Genomic DNA, 14,706 nt, shown 5'->3' with positions numbered 1-14,706 from the left:
TCATACCAGGCTGCTAATAGAAGGGCTTAAGTCTCAGGCTCTCTTCCTACTACATCGCTAATACTGTTTCCTTGAGGCCAGGTCTACACTTTTAAAGTTTTGATGTTATATTTATACTGGCACGGTGCTCCTAGCATGGACTCAGTTTATTCCAGCAAAACTGTACTTTGGAGTGGTATAGCTTATTCCAGGGACCCTGAGCAAAATAAGCTAAACCTGCAAAAAGTAGAGTTTTGCCAGTATAGCCTCTGTATTAGGGCTTTTGCAAAAATAATAAAACACCAAGCACTGCGTAACTAATGTAGACCTGGCCTAAACTGAAGAACAATCTCCTTAATTTGACTATTTATCCAGTGCATGATAGTCCTGTTTAATCACAAAATAGATTGATTTCTAAAAAGTCTAAGAAAAAAAACAGATCATGTGAGCAGTGAAAATTCTGAAGATTATTTTCCTGAAATGTTTCATTACCTCACCAGTTTACCTGTTTAGTCTTGCTACAGCTGTCAAATGCTTATTGTTTAACTTTTCTGTTTTGGTTCGGCTGCTCCCAAGCTGTGTCTAGTTTCTTTAGTGAGACCTCAGAGTTTCTACATTTGTTTTGGCTTTCCCTCTCTTCTTATTGTTCTGACAGAACTGTCCTGATGGCAAAGAAATAATCAGCCATATTTACATAAATACAGTGTCATATACCAGAGGATTAGGGAACATATTGCAGAGAAAATAATGAAGATAGACTTAGCAACTTTCAGGTTTGCTCAACCAGAAAGTTCTTATCTATTCCTTTACTCTGTATAGAGGTCGGCCAAAAAAGTCATTAACATTGTATGAAAGAGAAGACAAAAGTGATGATACTTCAATTTAGGAACAATTACAAAGGAGCATTTAGGACAAATCTTTAGGAAAGAGCCAGATTCTCAGCTGGTGTAAATCAGCATGGTTCCATAGAAGTCAACAGAGCTATGTCAATTTTCACCTGCTAAACATCTGGGTCCAAAGTTTACCTTCACAGTGGAATGAACAGTAATATGAGTACAGTCGATACTGTAAGTATCTCAGACAGTGGTCAGACTCATTGTTGCCCTGTACCTCGCGCAGTCATTTACACCAGCGTGAATGCTGATCATTCCTTTCCAGTTTAGTAGCATTTTATATCTCCTCCCCTCTCCTGGCAGTGGTATAAATGAACACACAAGGTGCAGACAATGGAGAATATGACTAGAGTGACCAGATGTCCCGATTTTATAGGGACAGCCTTGATTTTTGGGTCGTTCCTATATAAGCTCCTATTACTCCCTACCCCCGTTCCAATTTTTCACATTTGGTCACCCTAAATATGACTGGTTTTTGTTTTTGTTTTTAATTGCTTATCTTTCAGTATGGAATGTTTTAGGAAAATGTCTCAAAATGTATCCATGGCATAATTCTATTAACTTCCTTGGAAATTCATGTGGCCTTTTATGGATAATACTCTTTTTTAAACATTGCATTAGGTATATGCATAAGTTCTGAGCAAAGCCAAAATCACCTACTGTACCCTACTTGGGTACTGCACCCTAGCTGAGTCACAAATAAAAAATGATTGAGTGGACTGAATTTATTCTACATTGTTGGGCCTGATTTTAAACTAACACTGAAAGGAAAGACATAAGCTACAGTATTCTGACCAAACAATATAGCTTGATGGCTCATCTCAGTTTCTAATGAACTAATGTTTGCATAATGCATGAAGCCCAATTTAGGGAAATTGAAACTACTTTGCCTTAAAGATGGCCAGATGTTTAGCAAGCATGTGATCAAATGGCAATTTCATCCAGAGAAATGAAGACCAAGACTGAAGCCAATTAGTAATGCAGGAGGAAAACTTTCATTTCCATTTGCAGTTCAGAAGACCTGCTGATAGCTCAGTGCTCTCTGTTCCAGGCGTCAAAAGCAATAAAATTAAATGACTGACATTGTTAGACAGAGAGATGTTTGATTACCCTCTGAGTTTGCTGGATAAGAAGCAAGCTAGAGAATTTATTGGCCTCAGTCACCCTCCATAGACTGGGATTGCAAAAGATTAATACTTTATTACATGACAGAGGTCAGTATCCATTGACTCTACTAGCTACTGTTACAGAAACGATGGATTAATTTAAGAGTGAAATTCTGATGTAACCATCAGAGCCAGTGAAGTCTGGAACCCTGGAAGTTCCTCCTTTGTTTGTAGTCTCAGTTACTCACTACCTAAGTAAAGGGGGGAAAGTCACTTACTCGTCTTGTGCCTCAATCCATCTGTAGAAGAGCTACCCCGGAAACCACAGTTGGAGACAAAGTTTTCTAGGTAAAAAGAGCTACTCTAAGGGAGTTGGCTGCCTAGTCCTTTCAACGCTAGTGAAAAATCCCACCCTCTGCAAAATTTGCAGAGTGACTCCGAAGATGCAACCTCACGGCATTGGTCTGAGGGAGACTTCCCTGGCTAAACGGGGTTCTTTCAGAAAATGAGGGCCTTAGTCTGAGGTCTGAGTTTAAGAACATGAAAACGAGGAAGGTCTCACAGGCATAATGTGAATCCTGCCACTAGTTGATTACATGAGTGAGGGTATGGCCACTATTTGGAGACCAACATCCAGTAGCAAATGTTTAACAGCTACACAATGGGAAAGGTAAACCCTGAGTGTCTGTGAAATAGCCCAGGTGGATTGTAAGTGGTGATCACATCTAAGATTCACTAGATCACAGTTACTGACAGAGATTGAAGGTAGAGACAGCAGGTTTTTAAATACTTCATATTTAAGACCTTGCCCAGCCCAGCATGTCAGCTGTGTGAATAGCCAAATAGAAATGTGAGAATGATTAACAGCAGTATGACTTTGCATCATTATAAGTGTCTAATGATTTTAACTTATAAAAATAGGATTAGAAGGTTACAAAGATCCTTGCTCTTCTCTAAAGAGAGAGTGAAGTAAAGCTCTGAAAACTAAACAGCCACCCCAGTTGAATTTTAAGAGCATTTCATGATAAGGGAAGGGACGAGGAGGTATAGCTCAAAGGCATGTAACTTTTCTCCTGCCTATATAACTGCTATAAATAGGCTCAGTACTTAGCAACAATTGAGTCAAGTCCTCCCCCTTTTCAGATCTAGAGTCAAAGGTGAATAGCAGTCTCAATGTTGGGAAGCACCTGAACGGAAGTATCTCAGAATGACTGTACATTTAGCTTAGCATATTAGAAGCATGCTGTGTCACAGGGAGCAAGGGGGGAAAAAAAACAAAACACCAATCAAGGCTGCTTTTTCAGGCTGCCATGGGAGTAGTCTCCTCCCCATCAGAGGCAGGGCAGGTCACTAAGATTTCCAGCAGGTTGTCCATCAGACAGTTCATATCAGGAGCCCTCTTTACATCTGTTAGATTTTGCTTTTTCAGAGATGTGAACATTTCACCATAGATGCTTATAGTTTGCAAGAGATTATTTTATTGGTGGAGGAAGCCTCTACATTCTGCTCCATTATAATGCGAGGGTGGTTTATCCAAAATCATTTAGATTCATGCCAAACCTCCTGGGTGAAATTGCCCATTCCCACAGAAATACCATGGAAATCTAATGGAAACTCCACAAAGGTCTACCCTCACCAGCTACCCTCTAGTCTCAAGTCAGGTAGAAAGGGTTTGAAATGTTATAACAAGCCAAGGAGACAGAGGGATCCAGCAGAGACCTAGGTTTTGTGGGGAGGCCAGGGGATCCAGGATATACTAGTATTATATGCAGCAGAACTGCTTCTGCCTTCAAAGTCTAGTCAGAAGAAAGAAGCCACTCAAATAGATGGGGACAGGCAGGTCTAGCAATTCCAGAATTGGCAGCAGCAAGAGGAAAATGGCCCTTTGAAAACATACAATTTCCAGGTTCTTTATCAGCAACTTTCATAGTCTGGAAGGCTCCTCTCCAAATCTGAGGAAGTAATAAATAACTGTAATGCTCATTTATAATGATACACGTCTGACTTTTAGCGAAAGCATAGTGGAGTCTGTATATGTCAATGCCTTTGCAGAAATGGAAATCCCTGATATTCTGTAGATTTTTAAGCTTGCAGGGACAAAGCATTCGTTATATTCCTTAATTCAATAGAATCACCTAGGAGAACTGGTTGATTTGTACCAGAATAACACTGACTGAGCACTTGTGACTCAAGGGACACTGTGTTAACTAAAAGTTTGAAATATGAATGAAATAGTTCTTCCAGTTTTGATATGGAGCTATGAGAGACTAAATGAAAAGTTGCCTGATTAGGTGGGTGACATTCTGTCATACAGAAAGTATGAAGGGCACCCAGATCCTCAGGGTTTGATTTCATTTGAGGTCGATAAGAAAAATGAAGAGTATTGTTCTGATATTTTTAAGTAGCTGGTAAATGGAACCGACTCCCCTAGCAACAGAACATACTATAAAAAACAGAATATTCTGTTATTCATTTGAAGGTCTGGGACCATATTCTACTCAAGTGTTCCATCAATTGCACTGTTGTAAACCCAGAGGGACTCTATTGACTCCATTAGAGTTACTTTAGATTTAAGTTGGTGTGACCAACACTAGACAATGGTGTTAATAGTTTAATTGCCAAATATTGTTAAGGAGGATTACCACCAAACTACTAGCCTCCATTGTAATGTAACGGAAGTCCACTACTGAATGGTCCTATACCCAAAAAGCTTGAATATGAACACCTAAAATGTGCAGTGCATCCAATAATCGAGGTTCTTTTTTTGAACACACTGGGAAAGCTTGATGCAAGATGTAAAACAAATTTGAGGAGTTTGTGGACAGCCAGGAATCAAAGTGATCTAGGCAAGGAGACTCAGAATTTACCCAATAGAAAAAGCATAGTAGCATAATACACCATGCAGCAATTTTTATCATATAGTTTTCTCAATTAAGGAAATGATCCACAAGCTGTAGGTGAGAGGAGAGAGTGGATTTAATTGGCATTCACTAGAAGGACACACCCTTTCTTGTTCTTACACAGGCATTGCTTAAGTATGAAGAAACTAACATTTGATCCTGATTCTACCTCAGCTATTTCTGTAGTGCCCATGTCTGTTGAGATTGTGCAGTCTGCAGGTTCTTTTAATTGTGTGTCATTAAAAGTTATTTATGAAAAACTAAGCAATTGAATACACATTTGACTTTTTTCAAAAACAGGAGTATTTGTGGCACCTTAGAGTCTAACAAATTTATTAGAGCATAAGCTTTCATGAGCTACAGCTCACTTCATCGGATGTCTAGAATGGAACATATAGTAAGAAGATTACACACACACACACACAGAGAGAGAAAGGTGGAAGTTGCCATACAAACTGTAAGAGGCTAATTTATTAAGGTGAGCTATTATCAGCAGGCAGAAAAAACACATTTGTAGTGATAATCAAGATGGCCCATTTAGACAGTTGACAAGAAGGTGTGAGGATACCTAACATGAGGAAACAGATTCAAAATGTGTAATGACGCAGCCACTCCCTGTCTCTATTCAAACCCAAGTTAATGGTATCTAGTTCGCATATTAATTCAAGCTCAGCTGTTTCTCGTTGGAGTCTGTTTTTTGAAGCTTTTCTGTTGCAAAATTGCCACCTTTAAGTCTGTTACTGAGGAACCAGAGAGGTTGAAGTGTTCTCCTACTGGTTTTTGAATGTTATGATTCCTGATGTCAGACTTGTGTCCATTTATTCTTTTGCATAGAGATTGTCCATTTTGGCCAATGTACATGGCAGAGGCATTGTTGGGACATGATGGCATATATCACATTGGTAAATGTGCAGGTAAATGAGCCCCTGATGGCATGGCTGTGATTAGGTCCTATGATGGTGTCACTTGAATAAATATATGGACAGAGTTGGCATTGGGCTTTGTTGCAAGGATAGGTTCCTGGGTTAGTGGTTTTTGTGTGTGGTTGCTGGAGAGTATTTGCTTCAGGCTGGGGGGCCATCTGTAAGCGGGGACTGGTCTGTCTCCCAAGATCTGTGAGAGTGAAGGATCATTTTTCAGGATAGGTTGTAAATCTTTGATAATGCGTTGGAGAGGTTTTAGCTGGGGGCTGAAAGTGATGGCTAGTGGTGTTCTGTTTTCTTTGTTGGGCCTGTCCTGTAGTAGGTGACTTCTGGGTACTCTGTTTTTCACTTCAGCAGGGGGGTAGTGTAGTTGTAAGAAGGCTTGATAGTGTTGTAGTAGCCAGGCAAGGTACTAACAAACTTCAACTTATTTTTTAAAGTTCAAGTGGAAACCTCTTTTCCAAGCTGCTGCTGCACCCTCAGTAGCTCTCCCTCAGCCTCTTCAACTCCTCCTTCCTGTCCTGTCAGACTCCCAACAGCCAGTGCTTCCAATTCTAATTATTACAAGCAACATCTAAACACCACAGATAGATATTTGACTTTCTGCATTTAACAAAAGAATCAGATAAAGAAGGTTTGACAGCTAGGAGATGGGTCCAGTCCATGAGCTCAGGATCAAACCCTAGAACATGTGGGCTAGCCCAGGACCCAGCAAAATGCTTAGGTATATACCAAGCATCTTCATCCCATTAAACTCAGTAGGACTACTCATTTAAAATTAAACAGACTTACAATGTTTTGCTGGACTGAGGTCCAGAACAGAAGCTTGAAAATTTGATGAACTATACATCAAGTTTAAGAACAAGCCCTCCAGCATTTTTCATGATCTGAATTCATTAAGCAAAAACCAACCAACCAGTCCCCCCCCTCCCCTGCCCCCATAGTTATTGTGCGGGAAGGAAACTGAGGGAAACATCTGCAGAGGAAATGACACTCCAAGCTGCAGGATAATGACTGACAGCGCAGTTCTGCTGTAGAAGTTGTATCTAAAAGAAGCTGTGAGACAGATTGCTGTAACATCCTGAATCAACCTTATGGAATTAAAATGAATTTTAGTGAATTAAGGTTAATACCTTTGGGGTACATTGCATTAAAAAACACAATTATGCTTGTGGCATTGTATGCACTCTCTAGGAGGAGGGGAATGCTTATGTACTTTGAAGCCAATCCCCTGCTGAGGTTTGCATGTACTATTTCAAAGTGGATTCTCCAGGGACCAAGAGACAAAGGATTTTTGGATAAATAGCCTGGTTTTAAACTGGATCAGTACCTTCTTCCTGATCCAGCAAATGGACAGTACCTGTAGTCCCTGGAGGGCCCCATTTCTTAGAGCAGTTTTGGAAAAAACTGGCCCTGCCAGAATCCATGTTAGGGTTGAGGTGAATTCTGTTAAGCTTATTAACATGTTTAGGTTTCAGAGTAGCAGCCGTGTTAGTCTGTATCTGCTAAAAGAACAGGAGTACTTGTGGCACCTTAGAGACTAACAAATTTATTAGAGCATAAGCTTTCATGAGCTACACCCCACTTCATCAGATGCATAGAATGGAACATATAGTGAGCTATATAGGTTTAGGTTCTTTTAATATGTTTTCTCTGATTTAGACCTGTTAATCATTTCTGAAGAGAAAGCAAGCAGGTGTCCACGGGTAACCTGTCTGCAGTTGCTCTGCACTATGATAGATAAAGAAATTGTGTAATATATTTAAAAAAACCTCAGAGGTGTGGGGTGGAATACAGCTGTAATTGCAATTTTATTTGACAAGAGGTTTTCCTTAGTACATTACATTGGGCAGATGTTTCCATAGTTGCAAATGCTTCAATGGTATATTTACTTTGAGTAAACAGGTGTAGAAACTAAACATGCAATTAGAAGTTCAGACTTCATTACAAGCCACGATAGTATTTGAGAGGCAAGTGCATTTTCAGACATCTTTAAAAAAATACCTAGGGGGTCTGGAGAAGAAAAGTGAGCATGTGGGGACTTTGAAATTGCAGTTCAAAGAAAGAAAAGGAGTACTTCTATCAATACATTAAAGGGCATACGTGTGTAAAGGATTGGCTTTTTTCTATAAGACTGAACTGTGAACAAAGAGGAAATAGAGCATACATAAAAATATGAGGAAGCAGACTAGACAGTGGACAAAGAAGGTGGTGATAAAAAGTCCAAAAGAATACTATACATTTTCAAATTGTACGAGAATAAATGTATGAGCATTTATCCAACGGATAAGCAATCACTATGAATAGATAAGTACAGGTTCATCACATTCTCAAACACCCTTTTTTACATGCAGCTGCACTGAAATAAGATTTTGGGCACTATGGCCACAGAGAGGTAGAGCTACAGTCTTTTCTCATCTCAGGCTGTGACTTCATCCAATCTCAGATGCTAACCAAAATTAGGCATGTCCACTCTGTGTATACAGACCTGATTTTTTTTTTTTTTTTTTTTTTAATATAGGGATTGAGTTGCCTATAGGGTAGTATTGTTTCTTTCTGCCTTACTGAGCTTCTTGAAGAGGAAGATGTTGGGGAACAACAAATACATTCAAGTATGTTTCCTGAATTATGTCTCAACGTCAATTTTCTCCGTTTCTAAATCAGGCACAAGTCTAGGTCAATGCATTTTCTGCAGATGTGTGGTGCCACGTTAAGCTTTAACATGTATAAAGCAGCTTATGACCCTATGCTAGGGGTAGACTATTGTGTCACGGTCCAAATTTCTTGCTCAAGCTACAGTCAAGGTCTAGACTCCAAAGACTATAAAAATATGTAAATAAAAAGATTTCAGGGTCCACTCAAAAGCATCTGGCAGTCTGGATTTTGCCCTATGGTCTGCCTATTGACTATACCTGCCCTATGCGGTTACTGAAAAGAATGGGACTTGATGCTCAGGAAATCCATGCATCTGCATAATTTTTAAAATGTAGCACTAAAACTGACCAAATATTTTAAGGTATTAAAATTGTGATCTGGAATTTGAAAACTATACTTTGAAACATCGAAGAAAAAAATTAATAGGAATGGTCCAACTCCTGAATGTTAATGAAAGTTAGTTTGCTTCACTAGGAGGGGGGGGGGGGTCTTCTAAACTTTTTTTTTTATTAAGACATAGCAATGCTCTTAAACAGTAAAAGTTGAATAAGTTCCTGTGAAACATCAATACCACATCTCTAATGACATTTCATTGTGAAGTGGCCAGTGATAGGTTTCTGTAACTTCTGTATAAAAAGATAGGATAAAGTTAAGGGATATAATAATCATCACTTGGAAAGTTCTAATGTGGTGTTACATTAAATGCCTTGTGGCAGTTCCTTAGGCAGCCAGCTGATACATATTTTAAATGATCACAGTTCATGTTCCATTTTTTCCCAGCATAACATTTATAAAATTGACTTTTTTTAAAAAAATGCTGCCCTAAAGATTTTAGATGGGTGTGGAGATTCTACATTTCAAAGTGCTTTTGTGTAGCACTGGTTACTTCTGTCACTTTACATAACCCTTCTACTGCTGGAAAAGTTCTCTTTTGAAGCCACCTGGACAAACTTCCTGCATCACTCCATCTTCAACTCCTTTCTGTTTTGACTGTGCTCAGTAATTCTTCTGCTATTTAATATTAGCTCTGTCCAGATTGCACCTCAAGGATCCCTCTTGCTGAGGGCCCCTGGACACAGATCCCACTGCCTTCATAGAATGGGGGAAGTCACCTCTATGGCACTGACTCAGGTCTGATAGGACCCTCTGTAGGGCCAATGATCTGCAAGTGGAAAGATGGTCATGATCCCCTCCATGAGGGCTCCACTCACTACAGCTTGACATTGTAGTAACCCCTGAGTGGAACCTCTTCCTTTGTAGTTTTAAGAGCAGGAGACAGAGGTCCAAGACCAGGTGTTAACAGAGGCACTCTTTTTACATGGTCCATGTTTTATATATTACACAGACATCTGTATCTATAAAATAGAAGCCATGTTGACGGACCCATGGGAGAATAGCTGGGGATTAGTAGACAAACAGAAGGACTTGGCCTGTAGATGACCCACAAAAACTTTAGAGAAGATACTGCTGCTCTTGGCACTAGTCTGGAGCAACCTTACAGTCAGGAGAGTACAAGGAGTGTAGTAGTGTGCTATACTGATTTCCTCCTGTGCAAGGGCACAAAGGGAAGGCTACCTTCCCAACACTGCACTCTCAGACAAGGCTAATCACTATCTGGCTCCTAACTATGCCTGTTTTCAGCCACAATACATCAATCTTGCTTACTATTTAAATGACTGTCATGGGAGCTGCTTTTTGGCTGTATTGCATGCAGATGCAATAAATACAGTAGACTACTCAAACTGCAGCCCAAAATGGAAGGTTAGCTACTGGCCCAGTTTAATACCATACCAGTTAGACTTAGGGTGACCAGAGGGCAAGTGTGAAAAATTGGGACTGGGGTGGGGAGGGTTAATAGGTGCCTATATAAGAAAAAGGCCCCCATAATCAGGACTGTCCCTATAAAATTGAGACATCTGGTCACCCTAGTTAGACTTCCTGCAGAAGAAAGTCCTTGAACATTTTCAGGACTGGATAGGATTGAGATAGGTTACTCAAGTTCCACTAGAGAGAAACTACTACCAGGAGTTTGGGGGCACCCATCAGACCACTAATTACATAGTTAACCCCTACCCATTCCAAGCCTACCTAGATGGTTTATAACTCACATCAGAGGGGTAATATATAAAAATGGATCTTGCTGGTTGGTTTTTCATGCTTACACTGAGAAAGTAGTGCCAAAAATGCAGGATTGCAGTCAGAAATATTCTAAAGCTTCAATTTTATTAGTTCATGTTATGGGCAGGAAATTTAGATAGAACACTTTTGTTTAGTTCCCAAACTCTAATCCATGCTCTGTGGGGAGAGAAGGACTAGCCCCATTTTAATGGCAGTCAAGCCAGAGGGATGATCACCTCTCATGAAGATTTAAGAAAGGAGCACAGCCTGGAGCTGTCTTACCTTTTCACCATGACCCCTTCCATTGTGGGTATTCTCAGATACTTTAATGGAGATCCTGGGGCCAGCTGGGGAAGCACTGGTAGTGCAGTGAATGAAGGGTTGGGCTGCTGGGGGCACAAAGCCTCCATGCATATTGCTCTGACCTCCTGACACATCCAGGTATGTCTCTGGGTGTCTTCCAGAGTCGGAGGACAAACTCTCCCCCCAGGAAAGATTCCTTAATGGGATCCCTGGTGAGATTTCCTCCCTTTCAAATATTTAAGAGGACTCCAGCCCTGGGTTGAATAGATTCACTTTCCTATCATGGATGCAGGTATCCAAGTTCAATTCATTTCATATTGTCTGTAGTAGTCATCTTTCATCAGTGGTTTCCCCATTATTTCTCCATGTGAGGGAAAAACGAATTAGCATTTATATTTGTCAAGGTTCCTTCCCCACTTTGAACTCTAGGGTACAAGTGTGGGGACCTGCATGAAAACCTCCTAAGCTTACTTTTACCAGCTTAGGTTAAAACTTCCAAGGTACAAACTATGTTACCCTTTGCCCTTGGTGTTCTACTGCCACCACCAAATGTTTCTCTGGGTTCCTGAGAAAGCGTTGTTTGGAAACATCTTTCCCCCAAAAAATCCTCCCAACCCTTGCACCCTACTTCTTGGGGAAGGTTTGGTAAAAATCCTCACCAATTTGCATAGGTGACCACAGACCCAAGCCCTTGGATCTTAGAACAATGAAAAAAGCATTCAGTTCTTGAAAAGAAACATTTTAATAGAAGAAACAGTAAAAAGAAAAAAAAAAAAAAAGGATCACCTCTGTAAGATCAGGATGGTAAATACCTTACAGGGTAATTAGATTCAAAACAGAATTCCCTCTAGGCAAAACCTTAGGTTACAAAAAGACAGGAATATTCATTCTATTCAGCACAACTTATTTTCTCAGCCATTTAAAGAAATCCTAATGTAATGCATATCTAGCTAGCTTACTTACTAAGTTCTAAGACTCCGTTCCTGTTCTGTCCCTGGCAAAAGCCTCACCCAGACAGACAGACCCTTTGATGTTCTCCCTCTTCCCAGCTTTTGAAAGTATCTTGTCTCCTCATTGGTCATTTTGGTCAGGTGCCAGTGAGGTTATCCTAGTTTCTTAACCCTTTACAGGTGAAAGGGTTTTTCCCTCTGGCCAGGAGGGATTTAAAGGTGGTTAGCCTTCCCTTTATATTTATGGCAATATTAATGTTTGATCATAAGCAGGACAAAGGTATGTACTTCTAACAAAACTTGATCTACAGAATTTGCTCAAATAGTCAATTGAACAGCTATTGCTCAGATTGCTTTCTAATTTAAGGAAGAGGGTTTTACCCCCTAGATTTTATCTACAGGATTAAATCACAGCTGAAACTTGATATACATGAGTGGTGTTTGAGCTCTAAGATAGCAATATACAATTTAACCTCAGAGTGGTGCAGGTTAAATAAAAAGCAACTAAGAAAAACCCAGTTAACTCCTTTTCACCACCTGTTGGTGAGCTCATGCTTGAGATACTGAAGCAGATGGACCATTGGTATGACCCAGGGTAGAATATAAAAACATAAGAATGGCTAAGTGCCTACCTGTGGCTTTAGAACACTAACTTTTGGCACCCAAGTTTTATATTTTTGGCTTTCATCTCTCACTCACTGACCACAGTAACATTTTCTATTGATAACTGAGAAATTGACTTAAAAGTACTGCTGGCTCACTTGAAGTGGGTTTTCTCATCCCCTTAGCTTGGACAGTTCCTATAAAATGTAATTAATCCATCTGCATCTTCAGCAGCTCAGAACAGGATTTACAAGCCAGTTCAAGGAACAAGGAAGAAGAACTAGATAAACCTTCCTAACCTAATAGGTCAGTAGTTACCTTCTCTCATTCCTCTTGTGCAGGGCACACACACAAGATATACTGTAGTAATATGAGCCAGAGGAGTGCATGCAGAAGAGATCCTCCTGTAGATACCCTCCAACTACAATTCAGAGGGATGTAAGATAATTACCAATTTAAGAACAACACAGATGCCTCTATTGTTTCACATTCTGTGCTTCAACTGAAGAAATATAACTAAATGTTTCACACTCACAGAATGTGACACTGAGATGTTCCCAGTACTGATTATTTGTTCCATCTTTACTTGCCAAAATCTCCCATTTGCACTGAGTGTCCCGTGTTAATGTATATTTTAAAAATCCAAACAAGTCATTGAAAAAAGGCATTGGCATTCAAACTCAGAACAATGGTTTCAAAACTCAACCCTCCCCCCCCCCCACAAGTAAGCTAGAAGAAGAATTACACTTATTATTTAATGTTTATATTACAGTTGCGCCCCCCAGAGTGCTCATTGGCTAGGTTTTGAGCACACGATGGCATTCCAAGTGTCTGCCCTGAAGACAGTAGGAGATTAGACTTGAGCAGATCAAAATATTAGCAAATCCCCCCCCCATTCCTGCCCCCCATTTCTGAACCACATTAGGACAAATGTCATCCTTCCGCACAATGGAGACAGTGTTTGGAATCCATGAATTGAAGCTGAAAGCTGTGCACGCAAAAGCAATCCAAGCCTACATAACTATGTCAACATCAAGATAAACAATTTATAGCATGTATTTGTCACTGCAAAAACTGAGCCCTTTCCTGTATATTAAGCCATCTGTTAACAGTGAGCTAGAAGAGAGTTTTATTTCTATGATTAGGTCCAGCATAAACCAGTGGTATCAGACACATCAGTGCCTCACATGCCTTCTGACAGTTCTGCATCCCTTGGCTCATGCCCACAGTACAACTAAAGATGACCTTTTCCCGCTAAAGCTCAAGGGGAAAACTGAAGGACACTATTCTCATTGATTTATAGTACAACACTGGAGATCTGATAAACTCATGTAAACGCACTGATATAGTTAATACTGATTTTGATCCAGAGTTAACCCAACACTTATAAAGCCAAATCTTACATATCTATTTCTATACAGGGACATATTGTCAATACCTGGCTTATTTTTAAGATGAACATAGAAATTTTTCTACATAAAAATCAATTTTAATTTCCTGTATTCCTAAGTGATATTTAAGCGCCACTTGCAACATTTCCCTGAAAATGGCTTGTTCCATATGTGTCTTTCTGAACATCATAACTTTATCATTCAATATATAACAGCATTTTATGACAGGCAGCACTCCGCATGATACTGCTGAGTTGGTTTATTTCTCCCAGGAATGACAAAAGAATTGTCTGAAAAGTAGAACTATATCTGCTGATATATTTCTCACTGCTCTCAATCAAAACATCTTAACCTAGTGACATTTCTCTTTCCCCCCTGCCCCTTCAAAACCAAGTATTGATGCCAAGACAAGCAGTCTAGATAAAATCATTGTTAACAAGACACTTACCATATTTATTGATGACACTGGGCCAATGCTGTTAACATAAATGTCAACATCAATAACTGTTGGTTTTACTGTGGAAGAAAACAAAAGGCAGCATTTAATACTACCCTGTGGAGGACACAGCTCATCATGTTAAACTTTTTCATAATTACAGATACCAGTCTTTGGTTAAAACCAAAAAACGACAAACAGCTGATACATTTTGAAGAGCTGGCAAGATTCCTTTCTATTATGCTTGGTGCATATGTACTCCCTGCTGTAAATTATAGCCTCCATCACTTTCTCTTTATGATCTCTGTTTATCTCAGTACCAGCATGGAAAACAGACTTTGTGGTTACATAGTGGCCCAGATTCAGAAACTAGGCTACAAGCCATCCAAACCGATTCAACTTACAATTTCTCCCAGTCCCCTCCTCACATAAACTACACCACCTTCCCC

The 14,706-nt window shown here is 39.8% G+C and overlaps 1 protein-coding gene across 7 annotated transcripts in view; it reads right to left on the bottom strand.

Annotated features, from left to right (window-relative positions):
- Positions 1–14,706, bottom strand: part of GABRG3 (gamma-aminobutyric acid type A receptor subunit gamma3) — a 529,680-nt gene that overhangs the window by 483,434 nt on the left and 31,540 nt on the right. For all 7 annotated transcript variants that reach the window (XR_006287806.1, XR_006287804.1, XR_006287805.1 and 4 more), the window contains one exon: positions 14,270–14,337. Coding sequence is in view for 4 of the 7 variants with exons in the window: in XM_043537677.1 (XP_043393612.1) it covers positions 14,270–14,337 (68 nt within the window). In the remaining 3 variants the exon portion in view is untranslated. The remainder of the gene's footprint in view (positions 1–14,269; positions 14,338–14,706) is intronic.

Source organism: Chelonia mydas, chromosome 1 (genome assembly GCF_015237465.2).
Source record: "Chelonia mydas isolate rCheMyd1 chromosome 1, rCheMyd1.pri.v2, whole genome shotgun sequence".
Classification (NCBI taxonomy): Eukaryota; Metazoa; Chordata; order Testudines; family Cheloniidae; genus Chelonia; species Chelonia mydas.
The sequence above is the reverse complement of the archived record's forward strand: the minus strand, read 5'-3'. Positions and strand labels throughout refer to the sequence as shown.